The 26,301-nt window shown below is 38.2% G+C and overlaps 1 protein-coding gene across 1 annotated transcript in view; it reads right to left on the bottom strand.

The window, feature by feature from the left end:
• Positions 1-26,301, bottom strand: part of ctnna2 (catenin (cadherin-associated protein), alpha 2) — a 331,452-nt gene that overhangs the window by 64,105 nt on the left and 241,046 nt on the right. Inside the window, exons 8-9 of the mRNA XM_039802047.1 lie at positions 22,295-22,375; positions 10,772-10,924 (exon numbers count right to left, since the gene is read on the bottom strand). Of these exons, the coding sequence (XP_039657981.1) occupies positions 10,772-10,924; positions 22,295-22,375 (234 nt within the window). The remainder of the gene's footprint in view (positions 1-10,771; positions 10,925-22,294; positions 22,376-26,301) is intronic.

Raw genomic sequence — 26,301 nt, 5'->3', positions numbered from 1 at the left:
GGCTTATCATCATTATAACTTTTAATATATAATGCTTAGATACATTATAAAAGGTAACATACTGAATTGTTGACCTGCTAAAGTATATGCCCTTTAAAGAATTAATAACCAACTGAGGTTCAAATTTGATTGGCGTACAAACAAACAAACTAAAACTAAAAAATAGTTGCCTCCATTGTATTGTTCGTTAAATGTGTACATGCACATGCACATTCTCCATGCTATTCCAACGATGTATATCAGGCAAGAGTACAACTACAAAGTGACTGCATTGTGCACCTTTGTGCAATTTCCTTTATTATTGACATTGTTCTAACTATTCTAGTTGGTTGTGCACGGTCGTAGCATGCTGGGGATAGGACTGGGTGGTGGGATGGATTGGGAGAATGAGCAGGATGGGCCAGAGGGTTGGGAAAGGGGAGGGCCGTTTTATATTTTGTATAGGCTATTATATGGTGATTGTGTATTTTTTGTATACCAGAATATTTTAAAATATTCAATGGAGATGTTAAAAAAGTGACTGGTCAAACACAATAGTGTACATTTAATATAATGTTATGAATCGTTCAATAACATGACATGGAGTTCAAGGTCATCTAATAAATTATTTACTAGATTTTCAGAAATTATGTTGTATTTGGAACGTGTACTGAACATTAATCATCTCATGACTAATAATGAGATAAAATCCATTTTACGTACAGTCTCTACATTGAGACAAAATGGGACCTGTCAGAACATTCTGTACTTTGGAACACTGTATTGGTCACATCCTGGAAACATGAAGATGATACATGAATCAGAGGGAAAAAAGGCATTTTGGGACATCACATGTGATGATGATGACTAAGCCTCCATGGGCACATGACATAATTGAGGATTTATGCTGGGCTATATATCATATTACCATAGGAAGTCTATGTTCACAGAAGCAATGTCAAGTCTTATTCCCCTTTTGCTTTCTCTTTTGTCGCACTTAATCTTGTGTAATCCACTTAGTGTCATATCTGAATAACATGACAGGAATTCCTCCGCTCCTTGTTGGGTATCACCTTTACAGAAGCTATCCCAGCTCTTAGCGGGAATACTGATGGTTTTTGTCTCTGAGCTAAGCTTATCTCCAAGGCAATTTGTTTGTGGAAGGTTTGGTAAAATGTGTCACACAAGCATTGCCACCAATTCATGCATTCTGTGAGGGATAATGGACCCTCGAGTTGACTACCGTTAGCCTGCAGGGGACGGTTGGGGGCAGTCTTTTGTGAAGACATGCTTGATGCCGGTATAATTTCCATTTCTTTATCCTCCCCTTTTAGAGACAATGGAGATGTAACACAAATAATGTCAATATCAGCTTATGGTTAAAAGATTGGATGATTGCATCCCAGGGCACAGCGGTAATTCTTCAGAAAAAGGGCTGATGACAAATTCCCTCTGAGACACGTGGACTGAGTCACAGGGGAATTAACAAAGAAGCCAAGAGGAAAAAAGTGCGAAATGTCAGTGTATATTATTAGAATCAAAGTTCCACAAGTTATTTATGTATGTACTAGTGATGTTTTGTTTTGCATTTTGCTCGTATAACAATAGTGTGTTTGAATGTTATTTGGTGATCTGTATCCAATAAAACAACTTTGAGAAGGCCACAATAAAACATATGGCAGAACAGTGTTAAATCTGAGGTTTTGGCTCACACCTCATTTGAAGCTTTGGCCATGTTTAATATGAACATCCAACATTATAACATTATAGACATGACAGAAAATACAGAAAAGCATAATAGGTCTCCTTTACCGATGTGTTGTTTTATGAAATTATCATATGCTTTTATTGTATGAAAAATGAAATCTGAAAATTAACTACAGCTGTCAGATAGTGGAGTAAAACATTTCCCCTGTTAACTGTAGTGATGTATAAGTATTAAGTAAAACAGATATACTCAAATAAATTACAAATACCTCAACATTACAGTACAGTAAAGACAGCCATAACACAGTACTTCATCATATTTTCAATATTTTGGTCTAGCTTCTGTAGTTTCAGGCTGCGATGCTCTTGGTCTCAAAAGTTGCTTCATTTTGCTACTTCAAGCTCCTTTATTGCCTCCATGAGCTGTGTGTCACAGCCTCTGCTGCAACTACTACTGTTGACTGTGTTGGTAAGTGGGCCAAATCAGTTAGCTAGACTACAATAAAGGCCTTTTTATGGTTGTGCATAGAATCAACGGCGTATCGCTGCAGACCCCTCTGCGTCTACTCCGGACCCTACGCCGTAGCCTGACGTGCACCTTTCGAAAAATGTAACTACACGTAACAGCGATGCACGTCGCTTGGCCGTGGCTTGGTAGCGTTCCATTTCCCCCGACTCATTTCCTGGTCCTCCTCCCCATAAACAATATGAAATCAAGGAGAGCCTGCTAAAGATGTCTCTCGTTGGTCATAAAGCACAGGGGAGACACTTTGTTTCTCTCACTACGACTCTAGAGTCAGTACTCGCTCCGAAGCTAATCACCGGCACTCTCTCACTTCTCCCTCTACCACACACTCCCCCTGCACACACGTATGCCGGCTCGACGCACACACCAGTGCACAAGTATAAACACAAGGCCACTTATGTAGGCTACGGCGAAAGCTCTGCGTGGAGCCTCCGCAGGACCATGAGACGGCCTTTAGTGACTTCCTGTTGTTTTTAGAACACCAGCATGCACCTGTCTCCCATTCACCTCACACAGTATATTTGCCTCATCTGTCGTCCTCTAAACCCGCCCTTCAACTCTCTCTGAAAACCTCTGATGTGAAGTGATAACTGTATGTTGTCACCACTGTATCTCACTTAATGGCTCTTAATGATACAGGACTCAAAATAATATCAGTATAATTCATTCAGTTAAGTTTGCAGTTAATTACAGACAACCTCTTAGCAGGTCAGTGATTAAGCATGAATGTCTTCATTTTTTATCCATTTTCATCTGGCCTCATACAGCTCATATTTCATAAACGCTTTACTGGACAGCAAAATTTCTTGCCACAGACAAAGAACTTCCTAGTAATATCAGAATGGCACATGGTCTCTGGAGATAGCACCAATATTGTCAGCATATTATACTCTCTTGACCTGAGTCATTGACCAAGGACCCTCTTGCCCACTTTGGTTCAATCCACAGTAAATCCTGATCCACTTTATTTAATTTATATTTCCTAATGATGGAGTCTACTGTGCTTTTTTTACACTCTAAACTTTAAAAAACCCTTTTGTACTATTCCTCAGTGTGATGCCTCTTCACAATTCTGTCTCTGAATTCTAAGGGAGTGACTTCACTGTACACTTTCTGTTCTGATATGCTCTGCAATATGTAAGAAACGCAGATGTGAGTCCACTAGACATCTTTGATGGGCAGAAAAGTGCCAAGACGCATTAAAGAACAAGCACTAGAAAACACTCAGAGGTGCTGGGTAAAGTCTGTATGCTACAGCACCACAGGGATATATATATATATATATATATATATATATATATATATATATATATATATATATATATAGGAGTACAAAAGCTATACGAAAGCCCTTCCAGTAATAAGCAGATTCAGTGTTCACCCAATGTGCTCCCATCAAACAGTATTTGTTTCTCTGTTGTGCCAGTGTGAGTTTTTCCTCAATTTCCTTCATGGTAAACAATGGCTCTCGTCTCCTCTAGTGTAACTGGATAAGTAACACTGATGAGCAGAGAGCCTCTCTTAAACACTGAGTTGCTGGTTTCAACTTGAAGCATGTGTTTCAAGAAAATAAAGCACAGGAAGTCAGTGGAACCTTAATACAAAACTTTTGTTTTCTTTTTTTTATAAAATGAAAGCCCAATTCACCCTTAAATTGACAACAGTGATTCATTCTACATAACTGACAATACTTTAATACACTACAGTTCTATTTGTACTTTAGTTGTATCCTGTACTTTACAGACTCAATTAAATGCATGTATCTACTTTAGCATTTTGGGTAATTATGTGTAGATCAGCGAGAAAAGACACATGATTTACCCATTCCATTGTTTGTGTTATGTACCAATGCATTTACACGCATGTCATATGGCTGAGAGCTTATAAAATAAGCAAAATAAACAAAAGGAAAATGAAAGTGGAGTGGGGGGGAGGTTGAATGCTTCATAAAGGCAATATGCACAGATATGTGCTTACTCACAGGCTTTGTTGCAAGAATCTAAATTACAGAAATCTATAGTACTGAGACAACAATTGAATAACCACATTACTTTCTGTCTGACTTTTTTTCTTTTGGCTGTAAGTTCACCTAAAAATAACTCCAAAAGGGGCATACCTAAGGTGGATTAGGCGAGGTGTGATGTATCTTTCTACGCACTTCTGTGGCTACATCATCCAAAGGCAGATTTCCTCTGAGGCTAATAACTTTGTATGAAAAGAGGGGATTAATGTTGGCTTAAAGGTTTGGGTCATCACAAATAGACCTGTTCCAACAGTGATCCATCCCCTTCCCGGTTAACTGTCCAGTAAAGTGCTTAATGCAGTGGCCCCCAGAATAATATTTACTGCTGCAGTCTGTCTCATGTCGCTGAGCCCTGAAGGCCAATTCAGTATTGGTTACATTCAACAGTGTATTGATTATGCATAATCACTGGAGGTATGTCTTTCCCCTTGACTCTGCTCATGTCCAAAGTAAGGTCACTGCTGTAAATCCAAAGTAGGAAAAGCTAATGAACTGATGAAGGTAAAGTGAACAACCTATCATAATGTAGCTAATGTATAGAGAAAGCTCTATCATCACAGACACAATATACTGCATTCCTGAAATTAAAAAAAATACTACATTTGCTGTAACTAATTAATGCATTTACAGCTTAGTGGATTACGCTGTTATTGCAGCATTTGGGACAACAAAAATTTAAACCGTTTATTCCTAATGAAAAATGCAGGTATCAAAGAAAGCTAATTTAATTAATTAAGAAAAGGGCAAATGAAAAAGACTGCTAAGTAGGGTTGTGAGGATGCAAAAGCAAATACAAAAGCACAACAAGGGGGGATAATCATAATCAAAACAACATACAGAGCTATGCTAAGAACAATAAAAAAAAAAAAAGTAATAATAGGACCGGAGAACAATGCACACATGTACAATAAGACAAAAAGACTTGTCTACACATTATGCAACTCTGCTCTTGATTGCAGGAAGCATTACAGATATAGGGCCCTGTTAGAGATAAGGCAGATACAAAGGTGTCCTTCATAATGCCACAGCGGTTAAAGAGAAATGCTCCAAGTCAGGGTCAAAGGAAAACCTAATTTTGACATTAGAATAGTGATGGAGCGTAACGTCCTTTAGAGGTCCAAGAATTGCTGGCACGTGTTCATTCTCGCTGCAGTGGCAATAAAAAGGAACCACGGTAACTTTAAAAGATTGGATATTCATCTTGTCTTTGAATTAACAAGAGCATATCCGTGTGGGCAACACTAAATTAATGGAGAGCTTGGCCTGCAGCATCAATGTAAGAGGCACATTAAAGGAACTTAAAACTGACAAATGGTGATTATACATGTGTATTGAATGGTGTGAAAAAGATAACAATTATATATAGCCGTACATATATAGCAGAGAGGGGGAGAAAAGGCTGTAGAGTAGTAAAGATTTTTTTAACTACACATTTGTACCGAGACTTTTATATGGATGAACACTCTACTAATTCTACTGTATATTCCTTTCCTTTCCTTTCTCTTCCATTCCTTTAAAAACACTTCTGACCAATACTCAGCCACAATAAATATCTCCAGTTTCTCAAGGGACTTTGTACTCTTCTCCCTTAGCAATGTTAGCACATAGTGACAGTCAAATGGGGTGTGATAAAAAGTGTACTATGTTGTATGAGAAGTCTGGACTCTTACGCCTAAATTCCTGATTTTGTAAACACAATTTTCTATTAAATACTTCAATAATGGAAAAATCTTAACAGACCAGGATATTTAAAGTTTAATTAAAAGTCTAATGTTCTACCTATAATGTTGCTATAGAAAATCATTTAAACACAATTTTAGATGATAATTTCTCATTCATCTTGGGAAAAGGAATAATGCCTTTATTAATAGCAACCCAAATTGAGCAGTTGACTTGAAATATTGATAATTGCTATTCTCAGCCAAATGATCTAGGCTACACTTTAAAACATGGGAATAGATGATTCAATAAAATAGAGGTTATATAGAAGTTATAACCTTTCATGATACTCTCTGACTGAGGATCTTAAGCTAGCAAACTCATTCCCTTCCGTAAAATATCTTATTAAGACTCACTTTTACCTTATGGCTTTTTCTTAAACGATGGTATTTGTTGTAACTATTTATATTATTATTAGCAGTATATTGTTATATGTTATGTTCATGATCTTATTAACCTCTATCTTTTATTGTAAAGCACTTTGTGACTAAAATGTGCTATGAAGCTAATATTATAAACATGGCAAAACATGGAGGCTTCAAACACATCTTCAACCTGGCAGCACAGACTATACAACCACCACAGTTTTAAGGTGGGCACCCAAGATTAGTGTCACCAATTAAGTATCCGACCAAATGTGGAATATGGTCACAATCCCCCCCTCTGTTCCTGAGTTATGGCGTTGAAAAATTGCCAAATAAGCATTTTACCTGAATATTATGATGTCACAGTTAATTTGACTTTTGGCCTTTTAAATATAAGATGTCATCACTTCATCATTTTCTCTTATTAGACATTTGTGTGAAATGTCAGAATTAGCGTAGGACTTTGTGAGTTATAACCAAAAATGTGTTTTGTGAGGTCACAGTGACCTTGACCTTTGACCACCAACATCTTATCTATACATTCTGGAGATCAAGAGTTTGTTTGTGCCGAAATTGAAAAAATTCCCTCCATGGGGTTGTGATATATCGCGTTTTACAAGATTGGGACGGACAACCCAAAGACATAATGCCTCTGGCCACAGCTGTTGCCCGCGCAGAGGCATAAAAAGACACTATGCCTGTAGCTCTGCAATCACAGCTGGAGATCTCTAATATGACTTTGTAGATAAAGTACCTCATCATCTCATGAAACCGAAATTCGCATGCATGTGCTACTCTGCCAGTTGCAGTGTCGTGAACCTATTTAACCCTGCAGAACTTGATCTTACTAACAACATGTCTCTTCCAATGCGTCTTCATTGGCTCGTGGAACTACAATGACTTATTTGCAGGCTCTGCCTTTTACCATAGAAGTTTTGTAATTAAAATTTGCTTCATAAAACAATAGACAACTATAGGCTTAGTGAATGAAATCCATTCACTCCAACTCCTACCATGACACTGATGGTAATATGCTGTGTTACCAGCCCAGTTAACAGTGAACCACCATGCAACAGACAAGCCAGAGAGGCTTGAGGGGACCAAGGGGATGTTACATCTTGTTAACATGAGTATACTACCTCTGAGACTGTCTCTGTGGTACCCAAACACCTTAAAACTCAAATTCCTCACTCTCATATCCGCTGTAAAATCAGATGAAGGGACAGCGTGTTAGTAACGATGACTGTACAGACCATTGCCACTCATATCACTTTAAAGCAGGCTAACAAGGCATGTGGGCAGTGTAACACCGATTTTTTTAAACAGAAAAATATGAAAATATGCGAATTGATGATTATGCAGCATATTCCATCTAGGTAACATTAGTAGTGTTTATCAAATTTCCCCACAATGCTGAATATTATTTACACACATACGTTTCTTTTTTAAATAAATGAAATAATTTACAATACAATTGCGCACAAAAGGGTGTACTAGGGCTCAGGTCTGCCAACACACAAGCTTGTGATAAGCCATTGCACAGCCAGTGAGCTAGTCTCTGCTTGGACTGGGGCTTACACTCCAGCATACAAACAACTGCTGTGTACCTCACTATCACAACATTCTTAACAAAATAAACCAAAAAATTATGGGGCAAAAGCAATGCAATACTCCCCATACTTTTTTTTTTACTTTATCAAAATAATAGAATGCATTAGCCTTAAATGTCCTTGGGCTAAACAAAGTTTTAACAAACGACATGTTTTAAGTGTAGCATCAGTCAGATCCTCCCTCATCAGCAAACATCTGGGGCAGACCAAAAGGGCACACAAATCACTCACTCTCTAGCTGATGTCAAAGGAAGCAGCAGTGCTGTTTTAAGTGAGGCCCACATAAAGGCTTCTAAAGGCTCCTTTGAAAGGGCCATGAGAACAAAAGGCAACGCCCACTGAAGGGCAGAGGAATTTATCACAGTACTTTTTCTCCTACCACACTGCAGATGGGGATGACCAAGAAACAAACTCTTTCCAAACTCCATATGAGAGATAGTAAATGTATAAATGTATAAACTTTGATGAAATGTGTCAAACCTCTTTTAAAGGTACAATGTGTAGGAATTTCTCCCATCTAGCGTTGAGATCATATATCGCAATCAACTCTCTCGCACCACGCAGTTCAAAGCATGTATTACAGCTACGGTAGCCTTCACGTTTCAAAAAGCCGGTCTTTTGCCCTTTTCAATATCCTTTTTTCTTTTTCTCGGCGAAGAAGAAGTTCCAGGTCCTGAAATTTGGATTTTTAAGACGTGTAGTCCTCCATGTTTCCTTCTTCAAACTTGCCGGGCCGGGAAGCTATGATACCCATTAGCAGCATTAGCAGCACCTGTGAGTTTATCATGTGATAGTGAAAACGTGAAAGGCGGAGCAGTATGTCCTGTATGTCTCTTACCGGCTAACGTATTTCAAGATGGCGCATGAATATGGAGCGTCTACCCCAGTTCATGTGAATGCAAATGTAAAATTTCAAGCCAAAACGAATACTTGGAATTGATGGTGGAGGTAAATATTCATGAAAAAGTACAAGTTTGTGAGCGGGCAACACTAATTTTGATAATGAACAACTAAACACGTTACACACTGGACCTTTAAGTATAAGCTGAACAGAGTACATAGCTGACCTGTGTCACTTTTTAAAAGTTTGTAAAGATGGACCTATGTGCCTATGAATCATGGATCAGGCTTCGAACTGCAAGGCCATTCCACCAAATTTGGAAACAAAACAAAAAACATGATAAATGAGAACATATAAGAAAATAAGAAACTGATGTTGCATTTCATAAACAATGGTGACATTTTAGCAACTCAAGTAAAAATAAAACACTAATTGGCATCTAAAAATCTAAATTATAATGGAGCAAAATTAAGAAAAACATGGAAACACAGATAGCATGGTTAGACAAAGAAGAGCAAAAGCTTGTTATAGTCTGAATACAGTGCAAATACTTAATATGTAACAAAGCCAAGTGACACCGGCTGCTTTATTTACCTGTTCTATTGGCAGTGTGTCAGCGTGCCTGTCGTGTGTGGTAGTAATATGCACTGTAACTTACTCCTGCTGCAGAATTCATAGCATCCTCTTATAGGTATGACTACTTACTACAAACTAAGCCAAAAGAGAAAACAGTAGATACAGTATGTGTGTAAACAGACCCTCAGTGCCTGTAGCCTCACACAGGTAAACAATAACTACCCGCCATTATACATAGGTACATATAGTATGAAAACATCTCCCTGAAAGCTTTATTTACAGTTGCTGTGATCATTATTTGTTAACCTTTAGAAAGGTGGTGCAGTAGCAGGCATGTGCACATTTACATACATTTAGTGTGTGAGACATCTCAGCTGCACAGAAATATAGTTTTAATTGGTTTATTCATAGCAACAAAAAAAGCCACTGTCACATGATGCACATGCAAACAGTTTAGTCTGAAATGTATTTAATTAAATCAGCATTTCAAAAATTCAATTGTTATCCAGGACTGTCTAAACTAGTAAGGTTGAGCTGTGATTAGCTATTCACATCACCACAATGAAACACAGAAGGAAAATAAAGCACACTGGTCTATTTTTCCAGCTGCAAGCAGCAACATTACTCAAAGCGGCTAAGATCTACACGCCAAGCTGCACACTGAGCATGTTATTTGTAAAACTGAAATAAAAGTCAATGGTGGTTAAAGCTTCGAGTTGTGGTTTGCAGAGTGATGTTTAGCCACAAATGTCTGCACACCCAGTTAAGAAGAAGAGCATGTTCAAAAGCGAGATTTACCTCCATTCTGCTAAGTAACCACATTGCAAATCATTTAATAACATTTCTCTCACTGTCTAGAAGGAAAGTTATTTGTATGTCATTTAACACCTATGAAAGCAAGAATGTGCATACAGGAAGAGTACAGAATTCTAAAGGAAGTGTGTGTGTGTGTGTGTGTGTGTGTGTGTGTGTGTGTGTGTGTGTGTGTGTGTGTGTTGTGTGTGTGTGTGTGTGTGTGTGTGTGTGCGTGTGTCTAAAGAGTGTAAAGATTTTGATAGTGTACATGGGCATATTGTATTAATTAAATACTTGCTTACATTTGCATTTTTGCAGTTTCTCTTACGCTATATATACATATATATATATATATATATATATATATATATATATATATATATATATATATATATATATATATATATATATATATATATATATATATATATATTAGCCAATATCACAATTTATTCTAGGTCTTAATTCTTAATTCTTAATTCTAGGCACCATTATGGTGACCTGACCTGCATTGCTCATATACGGTATTTGCACAGAACTTGCACATACATATTTAAGTTCTGAACTAGCAAATAAGAATAGATATATATGGATATATACGTGTGCCCTCATGTATAATTCATGACTGACCTCCACCAACTTGTTAGCATGTTCACGGAACACCTGGGCGTACTCCTTGACCTCCTTCTCGTTTCCACTCTTAGCTGCTTCAATGAGCACCAACAGAGGGACGTTGGTCTCCAGGAAAGAGTCTGAGATGTGGTCCATCACTGCCTTTCGTAACTAGAATACAGAAGGAGAGAGATGGGAAAGAGGTCATATTATTAATATTATTGCAGATGACTACTGTATTACATTTGGCAATGATTGCATATCAGTTAGGATTGTGATGAATATGATGTAGTAACATAATGGGGTGAAAGGACAGAGAGAGAGAGAGAGAGAGAGAGAGAGAGAGAGAGAGAGAGAGAGAGAGAGAGAGGCAAAGAAAGAGGAGAACTCTCAACAGGCACTTCAGTGTAAATTGTTTGTAAGGTGTCCTTTTCCCATAAGGCCTTTTACTAGGGCAGATTTTGTGACTTATATCTTTGTTTATGGAATCGTTTGGAATCAAACTGGCAGGAGACTTTGTTGTTTTATAAGACAGCTAAGGACTCTGATGCTCCTCACTGGGATTTAAGATGAGATGCCAGAGGGAACAGTATAGAAACCACAACAGACAAGTCCTTTATCTTACACAAATAGGGAGTTAGTCACATGAGACTCACTAAGACAGACAAGAATACACCATTGGGACAGAAAGGTGGATTTCCACACATGTAGCATCACCATTGATTTGTCATGAGGTAACTTGCAGTCTTAAAGCTTTCATGGTTAAATAATTTGTTCTAATTATCTGCACTACAAAAATGCAGTGGTATGAGTGCTTCTGTAGAAAGTCATGACTAAGCCCTATACATTATTATTTTTACAATTAATTTAAGTTTAATTTGCGGTTTAATATGCTATTGTGTTATTGTAATTGTAACAGTAACATAGCACTTTATTAATCCCACTTAATTAGAATTTCTTAAACACAACAACATCATGAGTATTGCAAGTTTTAGTAATTTAGTAATTCAGAACAATGGAGGTCTATACAAACGAAAACAGCATACATTGTATGCACACAAACACCACATCCAGCCGGTTCAGTTACCAATTCACCACACATTCAAATGATGACATTAAAGTGGAAAGTGTTTCATTAACAACATGGATGACAGAGATTTGTTTGAGTTTTCAAGCAATCTCATATAATTAGAAGCAAACACTGTGAACATATTCCTGAATTAATAATGTTTAAGCAACAAGGGAGATGGTAGAGGGGGCTAATAGCTGTGACTCACAAGGAAAAAAAATCATTTAACAAAGAAATAAAGTCATATGTAAGTCTGCCAATCGCACTTAAATAACCTGCAGCAATTACAATCTTAATTGCCAGTCCACAGAGTGGAGGAGTACAATAGTGAATTATGCCTTCCTCTGGGAGGATAATCCATCACTATTGCCTCTGGAAAGAGGATAGATTTGGCCAGTCTAGTGGACATGACAGGTTTGCAAATGCTGTAAACAACCTGAAGCCCACACTCTCTGTAAGCACTCCTTTATCCAGAACTCTATAATCCTGGATCACCGATTTGATGAGATGTGTACAGGCTGATAAACTTTGACATTTTTGAATTGTGAATATTGCATCTTTTTCACTCAGCAGAGACAGACTTGCATCAGTGCAATTGTGTAACCTTGCTATCCTGTCATTTGGTGGGAACAGTGGGGAATCAGGGATGATAAAAGCATTGCCAGAACTATCTCTATACTAAGTTAGTGCTGTTGCAGCACTGAATAAAGGTGTGACAAAACACATTAGCATTCTTGGACAGGTGGGGAGAAAAAGATCTTGGTTGTTTGTAGGCCTTAACTGTGATTACTTCACCAATAATGTTACTGCAGTGAATAAAGTAATGGATAGGGATGAGGGGGATGTTGTTGAGTTGCATTTTGCATGTGGAAAATTAATTGCCCTACCCACATCTTATCACTGTGTCCTAAATCAATTCTTCATACTAATTCTAACCAGGTTTTGAGTGTGGAGTGTTCACATTGGGAAAGTGACAAAGTTAAGTAGCCTAAACTCAAAGGTGTAATTATGCATAGTGAATTGTACAAACAAAATGGAAAAGCTGAAAGGAATTGTCACAGCAGTAAAATATTCAATATTTTTAAAAATCGTAGATCCATATAATAAATAATGCAGTGCTACTGATGTGTCACATCTTGAATAATTTTCTATAATACAGAACAGTATAATACATTCATTTCTTGCACACATGGCTGGAATAGGGACACAGCACATGTTTTAGCATGTGTTTTTCTGTCATCAGGATTAAGCCTGTGATGATTGAGACTTTGACGATAGTATGAAAAATCTGAAGATAGTAGACCAGAAGCAAGAGCAAAAACTACCTGAATTATGGATGGGTGTGAGTAACTCACTGTTATGAACTTGAGGGGTCAGTCAGGGAACTCAAGCTCTCAGCTTTTTTTAATCCAATAAGTAAACAAAATAAGCTCACAACTCAACTAATTCTGATTGAAATTTAACCCAAGCAGATGAATGCCACCCATTCTCCTTTTGCAGCCTGTGCTGCAGTGACAAAAAGCTGGTTGAAAATTGGCAACATTTACCTTTAATGTACACGCTGTTTTTCCCCACTGTCTCTCTCTGCCGTTGCCGAGTGAGAGTGGTCAGCGGCTCAGCAGGGCTTATTTATTAAATCAGCATTCAAATGTTGATTTAGAATTTGAATGTCAACGTTATTAATAAAGCTTCAAAGCTTCGAATTATGCAGTACAGCCCTAATGGTATCTGTGAATGTTCTGATTGAAAATAGTTATTGCTGCTGCCATGCTCTTTAAGATGTGTCCTAAAAAACAATTTCCCTCAAAAGGAAATGCGATTACTTGATCTGGGAAAACTGGTTTACCTTCATAGTTTACAAGTGCCCATCCCTAACCCGAATGCAGTGACCAGCCACATGCATTTAAACAGACTATGATATAATATAAATTGATATCTCATTGATAGACAATGTCAGACTTATGCCACATAAAAAATGATTAGGAGCTAAATTCAGCACTTGACATATGTGGCATTCCTCTATTTTCAGTTGTAATGCAGATAACTAGGGTATGAAAGCCAACAGAGTCATAAGATGATCTACTCTCTGTTCAACGTATTTTGATCTCTGTTAAAATGACTTTCAAAGGCTGTACATTATCTCTTTGTTAGTCATGGATTGGTTTGAATCAAAGAATAAAAAGCCTAGTCAACAAGACAGTTTTTGGTTTGAGTGTAAAGTTAAAAAGATTTAAACAATAATAATAAAAAAGAATTGAAGGGACTGTTCAGAGTGAGGAACAATTTTGGCAACTTCTGGGTAGAAAGTTAATTACAAGTTGTTGCATTGTTGTTACTAAGAAGCAATCCCTTGTTGATGGCATGTACAAGCGTGTACGCATAGGATAAGTGTAAAAGAGTGCTAGGCCTCAAGATACTCATGTATGCCCAACGGTGTAACTGATTCTGATGGTTGGTTCGAGTGGAGAAATGATGCAGACGAGTGATTTCCCAAGTCAGAGTCTCCCCTGCACCATCAGCATTCTAATGCCCACACACCACTCCTACTGAAATCCATCTTCAATCTTTCAGATCTCACCTCCATCCATGCTCCGTATTTCACTAACCCTTAAAAGGAAAAAGACCTGGAATTCCAACAGATAGAGAAGGCTCTTTTCATTATTAGTTAGTGGGGCGGCTATTTTTCATGCAGTGTCACAAAGGATTCAAGCTCTGAATGCAACAGGTTCTTGTTTTACATATAAATATTTGTGACTTTTTGAGAAATGATATGGGTATGGGTATTGCATCATGAGTTTCATTCATGGTCATACATTTTATTTTTCCAAAAATGCTATTGGCAGCACAGAGGCTGAAGAGATGTGTTACAAATGAAACATAGTGTAGCAGTGAGCCAAGACTGCTGTGATGATACACACATACAGACAGGTGGGTAGAGAGAGATTGAAAGATACGCTATAGGCCAAAAGTATGTAGGCACATTTGAGCTTCTTTCATGATTTGGGCTAGGCCACTTGAATTCAATTAGGTTAAATCTTAATGTTACAACACACAGTGATATTTAAGACAATAGTGTGATTCCAAAGTTGTGTCAACAATTTGGGGAGAGCCCTTTCTGGTTTCAACATGCCAATGCCCACATGCATAAATCTAGGTCCTTGACACCCCTGTTTAAAAATGTCCAAGGTCAAAATTTAACTTTATTGCACGGGGTCCATAAATAAATAGTTTTGTTGAGTGTTGTGTTTGTTTCTAGATTTAGCCCTGACCTTAACACCATTCAACATCTAAGATGAATTGGAAGATCAATTGTGAGCCGGGCCTTTTCTCCAAACATCTATGCTGAACCTCACCATGCTGTGGCTGAATGGGAGCAGATCCCTGCATAAGCTTACAAAATCTTGTAGAAAGCCTCTTGAGAAGATCATTACAGCAGCTGATTAATGCCCATAGTTTTGCAATAAGATGTTCCAACAATCAAATATGGATGTATTGTTCAGAAGTCTGCAAAAATTGTTTGAGCGTCTAGAAATCCAAGTGGTGGAAAGTATTGAAAAATACTGAAATCTGTGATGCCAATTTCCCATTGCAGCCCATTTAAAGGGGAGACACTACAGTAGAAAGGGAAATATGTTGGTGTAATTACATCTCGACTTATCCCTTATCCTGTACACCTCTTTACTTTTGCCATCCAAACATTAACAGCAGTGAATCTCACCTGATACTTAAGTGGCTAACAAGAAGCTCTGTGAAATAATAAAGATGATGAATATGCATAAGAAAACTTGACAGACAAATATCTGTGTTGCTCACGGAGGGCTGTGTGATCTTCAAAGACGAAATTAACAATAATTTGGCACAATTGTTTTTTAATGGGGAAAATGTTTGGATTTTGTGGGATAAGACACCTGCTCGGTCACAAAAACAGATGCAAACATTCTCTACGATCAGTGTATGACTCAAAAACTAATTGATTAATTAATGTTCAAAGGATTGCAAAACCATAGAGAGAATTATCATGTGTACACACATGCATTAAGAGACAACTCGGCCAACTTTCAATAGAGTCTTAACACATGTAAATGGTGGAAACCACTAATTTGAATTTGAAATACTGTAACTAAAATGAATGAAATAAATGAAATGCTATGCTATGCTGGATTTCTGAATGTTTACAGTTGCACTTTGGTTTCTGTTGTGTTTCACTTGTGATTCAGAACACATATTGGTGGGTACCTTGGGGTCAGCACAGGAAAGTTTCTTATTAAAATGTCAAGAGCAATCACAGCATGAACGGCTGAAGTCATGGCTGAGGGAAAACAGCCTGAGTAAAAATTAAGTAATAGCTCTCATATATGATATCTATCAGGGAGCACTGGAAGATGATTAGTGAGAGGAAAGTGGAGAAATTAAAGGGGACTGACTGATCAACAGTCTAAGGACAAACACATTAGATCCCTCATCTCAGAGTCTTCATTTAATTTGTCCTGCAAAATAAAACACGGTGCCAGGGGAATCCAGTTTGACATAGAAGTGTTTTTGTTCCCAAAGGAGAACTGGCACTGGCATATATCATTCATGATGCTCTTACTGATCACCTGCATCTACTGCAGTTTTTTTAAATAATGATGGGATTCTGATAATCTGTAATTGAGTGTGCCATTTCAAGTAGTATTGAATAGTAAGTAACCAAACGCATTGACTAATTCCACTAAAATCACATGTAAGAAAATGTACAAACCCTGCAGTGTTTATGGTGGCAGACAGAGCCATGGCAGCCATGCTTACTTCAGGACAAAACCCAGGGATTATTGGACAGTTTAACACCAATAGAGGTAGCAGAGCATTCACTGGGTAGTGATTTATCAGTGAGACACCCTTCGCAACCTTCAGGGCTGCTTTATTCTTACTGAGTGACCAAGCCTTTAGGATAGTGTTTCTGGCACACAACCTGAGTAAAAAAAAAAATTCCACGTTGCTCTACTAACCATTAACTACTAAATAATTATACAATTCTACACACATTTAGAACTGTTATATGTGTATGATTTACTGGAATTGAGCTTGTCTTGATGACCAAGAAAGTCATTGAATGCAATCTGGGGTTTTGCAGAATGTTCCCATGTCAACATTCTGTCAGGCAATGGGGTTGTGTGAGCAAGCTAGTCTGTAGTGATGTAGCTTGGATTCCCTTATCAGATTAAGATTTGGTTTGTAATTGTGCTTTGGTTATATCTAAACATTTATTAATATTACAATATTATTAATCGTGGGGTGTCATGTGGATGCCCCGCCAGTTTTTGTTGTCATTACTTACAAATCCTCATGGGGGGCGGCAGAAACTAGGCACTATAGCTTTAATTTATATATATCCATATTTATTAGTCTAGTCTAGCTATCAACACGTGATGGCTCCAAAAATGGCTGTGTACTTTCCAGTGCCTAAGATAACAGGGAATTTGCAATAATATAGCTAATAATGCTTTAACGCGCATCCTTAAAACATTGTGCAGGAAAGGATCGAAAGGATTCACAGATCTTTTTTAATTGTTAGTCTGAACAAAGAGTCACAGCTGACAAGTTTCGTAGCAGCTGTTCCTTTTTAACATGATAACCCTCAACAATTAAAAACAGCTGTACTAATCAACAAACTAAAGGCAGAAATGGAAATGATTTCAACATCCCAAAGCAGAAAGAGAGGGAGAGAAAGAGAGAAAAATATGTGAGGCAGTTTTGCTATAGGGAATCCTGGAATCAGCCATCAGTCAAAATACGGCCCAGAGAGATGACTTGACAGATGCATTCATTACAGACAGGATGACAGGGGGGAGAACACATGGCTCATTTCCAACAACTTTGTCAGGTTGGTTACCTTGTGAATACTAATTAAAGGGGGGAAAGGCATTTAAATCTGAAGAATTATGATAGTTCAAAGGTTTTGAATATGTTATTTTTATTTTTATTATTTAAAATGTCTGCCCTCCTTGAAGTCCACCTCTCATTTTCTGTTTTATCTTAAGTTAAAAAGGTCTTCTTTGTACTTTGTTCTTCTTGCTTACATGTACTTACACTGTTCATTACAGACATGGTTTTAAAAGCAACATACAAAAATGACAATGTTAGGAAATTATGCGCATGTTGTAGACCTTGTTCTAGATCAGCTCTTCCTCATTGCGAGACTCTCATAAAGGGTCGGCGGCTAAAGCATACTCATGTCTGATATTTTTGTGAATATAGACATTATATCACTTGAGTGAGTACACACATTGTACCTTATACTCTGTACTCAATATTAGAAAATAGTTTTATCTTTTTTCTTGTGCAGCATAAAGGGACTACAACCCACATTTCGTTGCACAACCCTGTGTTGTATAATGACAATATACGAGGCTAACTGAGCCTCTTCTCCATGAATCCTAAAACAACCACTGCTTTACATTTTTCAAAGAGCCTAACTTGAACAGCACTTTATGAGTACAAATAGACTTAAGTTCATTCTAATGTCTATTTTGAAAAGCAACTATTATTGAAATTAAATACAAATGACAAGTGAGTGATGGACTACAAAACCTTTAAGATGCACAAGCTAAAAACATAACATACAACGCAGCTTATCTTAAGCGAAATAAGGCCCCTACCCACATTTTAAGTAAGCAGGGCCTTTCTTAAAATGCATTTACAGTCTGATGACCAGCCTGACTTGGTTAAGCCAAATCAAGGGGGATAATAGACTTGAAGAGTGAATGATGTTTAAGACTAGGGGCCTTTTCATACGTGAAAGTCTGAACCAAGATCCGGACTAAGGTTTATGTTTTTGTTACATTGTATACATGTGATCCGATTTGTTTTGGTTTCACACTGCAGTTATGCAAGTGCACTTAACAACTATACATGACATAACTACGTCCTGTCGTCATCACATACGTGAGCCGTGTCTCCCGATACATACACTGATTGGTTTGTAGACGGGCTTTCCTGTCCTCTCGTATCCTCTCTCTGGTGTCTTTTTTTTTTGTGAGTTTTTCCCTGCTTTCCCCGTAAAACCATGGCTTTTATGTTTTATTGTGTTGTTGAGAAGCTAAAACGGGAACATTACCTCGGTTTTAAGGAGTTACAGCATTTATTCAGAGACAAACTGAAACCTACACTTTACATTTACTACCACTTAGTACACTTCGTACCACAAGTAAACTGCTAATGTATTCTCTGCTCTGAAGGCCGACAACTGTCTCTATGGCGTCAGGATTATGTTATATCTAGTGAGCGCGATAAAACATGTTCACAAGCAAATTATATCAGATATTACTCTTTGCGCACCAATTCAACAATCGAGAGTTGTACAGGCAACTGTAAGCGTGAAACAAAACATAGGGAGAGGGGAAGAATGGCAACTGCATGTATTAAACTAAGCATCACGTGCACAGAGCAGCCACCACGTGCCTGTGAGTGTCTGCTTTGCGAGTGAAAATAATGGGGGCGGAAATCAAGGAGGCACTGGCCCTCTTATGATTGGTCACTTTCAAGGCAATCTCATCCACACGGACCTCCTTAGTCTACTTTGATTGACAGCTATCATTTAGGAAGCCCGAAGTGTACCTGCCGAAAAACATACATTGTGAAGCAACACTTAATGTGTTTGCACTGAATTGGAAATCGTGATATTTTACAAAAATACATTGAATTACAAAGCTGCTGAGAACAGTGCACTATTGCAGACTTATATACTAAGGTTTTAACTAAATTATTTTAATATAGTCAGTCGTCAAGTAAAGTGGGCCGGTTTAAGGCATTAAACTCAAGGGCTGAAAATGAGTCCTACTCCGGCCCTGGTCTAGATGTTTATTTTTTTTGGTGAGTAAGAACATATGTAAATGTCAGTGTGCTGCCCTGCTGAGAGGCATGGTCAAGCCTTCAAGGAGCCCTGGGGGTAGTTTTCAGTTTGGGTTTTTCTCTTCCTTTTACATTTGTCTGTGCGTGTGTGTGTGTGTGTGTGTGTGTGTGTCTGTGCGTGTGTGTGTGTGTGTGCGCGCGCGCGTATCTTTGTGCACATGCACGTGGAACTGCAAAAAACTGATGCAAATGGTATGCTTGCCATTATATGAATCTCACCAAACAAAAAGAAAATGACTGAAGGGGCATGGCTTTGAATGAACACTTCAGTAGTGAATGAAGGTCTCTCATCAGGATATGCAGATGATTAATATCTATTTTAAATAAAGAGTAACCGTGTATGGATGGAAACAGGAATAACAACAGGTTGCCAGGCTGTAATTGTTTAGTCAGTTATCTTGTTTGGATGGAAAATCTACTTGGTTATCAAACATTTGTATGATGCAAAATGCTGCATGGTCTCCATCCGTCTGTGTAGCGCTGTTGAAATTTACATTTATTAAAAAAACAAAAATGGGGGTTGGAATGACATTCTTGACATCTACCGAATTTGCCCTGGATAACAGACAGCTTAGCATTGACGTGTATGTACACACAACAGCATGAAAGGAAAAACAATGCCACATTTCTCTTGCGGTGTTGTCACAAGGCTTGCTCGGTCTTACCTGCTCCCATTTCACAAACACTGTCTGTCACTTGTGCTTGTCTGCTCTTATATTTGATCCCTCCTTTTCACAATGGAGACAGCGGAGGCTGAAATGCTCAAACGCACAATTGTGTTCCTCCCCTTAGGAAGGTCTTGTGTCTCTACACGGCGCCATTGACTTGCTAAATTCAAAATTACAGTATCACAGCTCTATGTAATGCCTGCATGTGTGCTGCGAGTTTGCCCTCCCATCTAAACTCAAAGCTCAAACAGACCGCCCATTCTGTCAAGCCAAGCCCTGAGTCAATAGAACATCCTGTCAGAGTGAGTACCGACTGCCAGCCTGTCAGGCAGCCCCACCAAATGCCTAATGGGAGGGTGAGTTATAGCTTCCCATCTGGAATGATCCCCGTAAGACCTTAAGGGGTCAGGGAGGACACAACCGCAGCTACTCTGTGCAGGTAGTCACTATTGTCAATTTTGTGCCTCTCTTGCAAAAAATAAATCTTGCACTGCAATACAGGAAACGATTGTTTGGGAGGGACCACAAATGATGTACTGATCGTTTATGAACGGGTTTGCTTTTTCTGGGGCAAGATCCCTCAAATGAACTCCAATCTTTACTAAAAGATGTGAGAATCTAGGTACCTTTAGAAGCATGCTTGAAGTATTGTATTACATCACAGGCACTTATGTGTACTCATTAAGTGTTCTCTTTTTTTCAAGCATGGTGTCAACATGTTATTTTCATACTCTGCAAGATCCAACAGTGGAAAGCCAGATTAATCTTCTCCTCAGTGAAGAAGAAAAATAAATCAATTTTGCTTTGAAGTTCTGATGTTGCATTTCACAGCATGAATCATCTACTTATTCATCACTATTGGAATGTAATTTGACTGCAGCTTCCTGATACTATAGTTCTGAGTTTTAGAATCAAAAGTGTAGCAGGGATCAAAATCACTGAATTCCTGAGATACAGTACATTTGATTGTTTACTATCAGTTTAGTTCACCATGTCTAGCTACTTACATATAAAATGTACGTTTGGAATACTGTTCAAAGAACAAATGATATTTTAACCAGTGCTCTAATAGGTGCTCAACTGGATAGTTCAAATAGCATAAAATGGCCCACTGTGTCAGTGGATAGCTCACAGCAAGAACTTTCTGGTTTGTAGTCTTGGTACTGCTCCTGTCTGTGTGGAGATTGTATGATATCTCTAGGTTTTGACTTTCCTGATTAAATTCCTAGTAGTGGTAGCATGTGTTTGTCTGTCTATTAACCCTGTTAGTGACCTGTCCAGGGTCACTCAAAGCATGGTCCCCAATGAATGTGATCCCTAATAACAATGGAATATCACGCTGTGGTGGCAGTGAGGCTCGGGCGAGTAGCCGTGGTCCTGAGATTTTTATTTATTTATTTTGTTAAATGTATTGATGTCTATGTGTGTGCAATGCTTCTGACAATGTGAACAGTGACTGTGAGGTCAATAATACGTTTAGTTAAATGCTATATTTTTGTTGTTGTGAAATAACAAAAACATATTGTATTGTCATTGTTGTACAACAAAACACATTGGGGGGAATTGTTGGGTCTCTAAATTATAGTGTGGTCTAGACCTACTCTATCTGTAAAGTGTCCAGAGATAACTTCTGCTGTGATTTGACACTATAAATAGAATAGAACTGAATTGAAACATTTGCTAAAAACTACAGTGAACAGCTGTTTTCGGAAAATGATTTAGCCTTTAAAAATGTCTATATTTTTTTAAAGCTGTAGGTCTTCAGTAGGAAAAAAATCGACTTAGTGCTGAGTGCCAAAGGCAGTGTAAGAATTATATTGTCAGCCTTAACCTTTAAAGTGGCATTTCATTTCAGAGAAGGTAGATACAATGTTTAAAAGGGAGATTGAGATGTAGCAGGAAACATGCACTCACCTGTCTGCGCAGGTCCCTGGTCTTTTTGGTCATTTTATCAATGGCTGAGTTCAATGGGTCACCTTTCTCTTTCCTGCCAGTCTGTGAAAGGAAGCAATAATACCATGTTAACGCAGTTGTTACAGCACGTCATTACAATCTTGTCTGTTTGACTCCCAACATTTGTAACATATATTTCACATTGTGTACATTTTCCTGTTGTGAGTGTCTTAACCAAAGCTTATGTGTTATGTATTAACAGTCCTTCCAGAAAAATGCGGAGTTTTTTTGTGATTGTTGCGGGCAAAAATCCTTGATTATGCGGCATGTTTTCTTAAAAAATATTTATGCAATTTTATGCGATGAAATTGCGGGAACATGCAAAAACTGCGGGAACATGCAAAAACTGCGGGAACATGCAAAAACTGCGGGAACTTGCAAAACCTGCGGGAACTGCGGTTTGATGAAAAAGAGAAAAAAAAGTGATTCCCCGAACACCCTGCTTTTTGATGATGTTCATGTCGTGTAATTACGTCACTTCATAACATTCCCATGGCAACAGGGGAAAATAGCTGCTCTTATGTGAAGTAAACGCAACATTTTTCAACTTTCTGCTAAGATATATGTGACTTTTTTGCAACGAAAATGCGGGGATTATGAAATCATGCAAGCCCATCATATTTTGCGTGGAAATCGGCAATTTATGCGGCGTAAGTGTGGCGTATTTGAAAAAATGCAGCCCCCGCAGAAATATGCGGACTTTGGCTGATTATGCATTGAATTATGCGATGGCATAATCACGTTTTTCTGGAGGGACTGTATTAAGTGTAGATTGCCAATTCTGAAAATACACTTTGTCACAGTGCTGGCATAACAAGTGTTCACCAAATAGAACTGAGTCAGTGAAAACATTGCTCAAACAGTTTTGTATGTTACCTAGCAACTACTGTAGCATTTCTGGCAAGTATCAATTTAGCTGTCTCCAATTCCCCTGTGCACAGCACTTCCTGTCACTGCCAACTCCTAGTGGTGACTTTAGGAGGGTGTAGACTACCATGTGCTTCACCTGCCACACACAGAGTCACCAACTGCTTTTTTTCACCTGACAGGGGGAGGGAGTACCACTGGGAGACAGCACGGAGCTTCTCACTGTTCAAGATTTCCCTACTCTCCATTTAACATGCATCCAAACAAACCAGTAGCAGTCACTAAAAGGCAGACACTAGGACAGTATCTTGTGCTGTCTCTCATACAGAAATATTGGCAATTGTTTTCATTAAAACGCCAGGCCAAGAAAGAGGGTCCACTTTCCGCTATTCCACCTGGGTGCCCCACTTACCACTTGCAAGCTCTACAGTGTTTGCTCAGAACCCATGGAGAAGAGTAGGGTGCTTTATACTACCCCAGTTATTAGATTTCCACTTACTATCTAACTTGGGATGGCGGCTTGGCCCAAAGGTTAGAAAGCTGCTGTCAGTGTCTTGGAGTGAACCATATCTGCTCCAGGACACATATAAATGATCCAGTACTCTGATCCCTCAAGAGAAATGCATACGTGTTTCTCAGGCAGTGGAAAGTGGTAAAATCAAAACGGGCTGTACTGAATGAACTGTATCTAAATAATTTTTGTATTATACTAAGATAAATGAAACATTTTCTCACTAGCGTGATAAAGGATGTTCCCTAATTTCTCTGCAAGGACTCTGGGTTTTATAGTCTCTGTTACTGTCAGAACAAGACAAAGGTTCGAATGACTGGCTGTTGTTTAAAAAATGTGCAATTTTGGGTGCATTGATTACTAGGATATAATTGTTAAGGGGGTACAAATAAAAAAAAATTGATATATATATATATATATATATTTTTTTTTTTTTTGTGGAACCCTTTAAATAAAAGAAAAGAAAAATAAAGAGGCAAAATAAATGTACAACAATATTAGAACTGGAAAGAAGTATGAGAATTGGAACACAACTACTGTACTCTAGCTAAAGTGAATGAATGTGCTACATTTACTACTATTCAAAGTAAAGATCTACAAACAATCATTACGATAAAATACAAAATAGTTAACTAATCCCCCATGGGGGATCTGAGTGCCACCATACATGGGACACAGGAGTGAGAGTACAGGTAAGATAATAGGAGAAGACATACACATCTCAAGAAAATGCTAAATAAAGGGAGATCACAGCACCATAATAAATAGTGCTAACATCAATGACTGTACAATTAAATTAAAAAATTACCACAATCCTCAGTGTAACCACTATCCTAGACATCAACATTAGATCGTTAACATCAACAGTAACAGCGACAATGTTCATTAAAACACTTCAGCGCAGCAGGTATAAAGGACTTCCTGAATCTCTCTGAAGAGCACCTGGGCATAACAAGCCTATCCCTAAAAGACATTCATGTTAATTTCACTGTCTCTTTATTTTGACAACTGACAAATGAAAAAGTGTGGATCGTTTCGCTTTTGAAACCGGAGCCATATAAAATGTATCCTTTTTATGAAGAGGAAGTTGTTTGTGGATGGTGCGATTCATGTTATAAGCAAAGGCTCATTTTAAGAAGTTAACACAAAAGAACAGCAATCAAAATCTGCTAATTTAGTATTAGCAAGGCAGATGTGGCTTAATTTATTGAAAGAGAAAAAAAAATGCTTAGCAGGATGATCAACAGATTGTAAGACACAGTGATCTTCTGTGAAAGCAATACCAGCATACAAAATTAGTTATGTAGTTGCCAGGCAACCATCTGACAGTTCTGCCCAGCATAGCATGAAGGCAAACGACCAAAACACATACCTGTTGACATGTATTCCCATTCATCCATGCCTGTTGACTTCTTAAATGAGGATTTATTTGAGACAAACTGACCACAGAACAACAGGGCTTTAAGTAGAGGGGCTATTTAGTCGTTATCCTGTTTAATGAGACACAAAATGTGGTTGCTTAACTCTGCATTGCTGCACTATTGTCATGCCCTTTTGATAATTGAGTGGAACAGAGCGCCTCGTATCTATGTGTCACAAAGAACTAAATGCGACCCCATCAAACACCCACTTCAGTTAACTCACCCCAAGGTTAACAATGATTGTCACTTTCAATGCCTTGGTCAGATTGTAAAATTACAGTTTACACATTAGTTCTGAATGTGCCTCCAATCACAGAGCGAAGAGCAGAGAGGGAGGACTGCTAGTGTAAGACTACCTGAGCTCTTCCTTTGAGGTTCAATTTTGGCTCAGGAAGTACGTGAGCTGTAGCAAAGAACTTTTGTCTGTTGCGATGCAACACCACTTGTGTCACCACTTTTGGAAGTTAAAAACAACTAGTCCAATGCCACTTTCTCTTATCTTGACTTACAAAAGCCTTGCCATTCAAGGAGACGCCAACTTGAGGACAAACAACCACAATCTTTCATCAATTTCTTCATTTTGGATTTGTCACACTCAGGCTCAACATGCGTTTCAAAGTGGGTACGTGCTGTGGGGAATTCACGTGTGCAAGCCAGGTCACTGATGTGAAAGTGCTGCTCAATGAAAAGAGCCTGTAGCCATAAAAACAGATATGATTCCGTTTTCCGGCTAATGTATTGCTGGCTTGCCCTTGGCCAAGGCTCATATAGCACGAGTTTTCTTTCATATGGATGTTAAACATTAGGAATGAGTCATTTGTCTCCTAGCTCATACTACAGTTAGTCACCCCCTCTTCTAATAGCAATCACACAATGCAGTCATTTTTTGTGGAGCAATGCACCAAACTGAAAAGAAGAAAACTGGCTCTCATATTGTAAATAATAAGTTTAAGATTTGAGCCCATATTCCGCAAAGGAAAAAACACCTGACCCTAACCCGACTACTGCAATGTTTATGTGGTTTAATTTTATTTGCAAGTCGTATTCTGAAACATACAGTAAATGTATTTTATTAAAGAATTGTTGATTGACACAGGGGGAGGAGAGCAAATGAGGATAGCATTCAGTTGCCTTCCATTATGTGCCATATGCTCATAGAAGCGCTCCTA

Source organism: Perca fluviatilis, chromosome 1 (genome assembly GCF_010015445.1).
Source record: "Perca fluviatilis chromosome 1, GENO_Pfluv_1.0, whole genome shotgun sequence".
Taxonomy (NCBI): domain Eukaryota; kingdom Metazoa; phylum Chordata; class Actinopteri; order Perciformes; family Percidae; genus Perca; species Perca fluviatilis.
The sequence above is the reverse complement of the archived record's forward strand: the minus strand, read 5'-3'. Positions and strand labels throughout refer to the sequence as shown.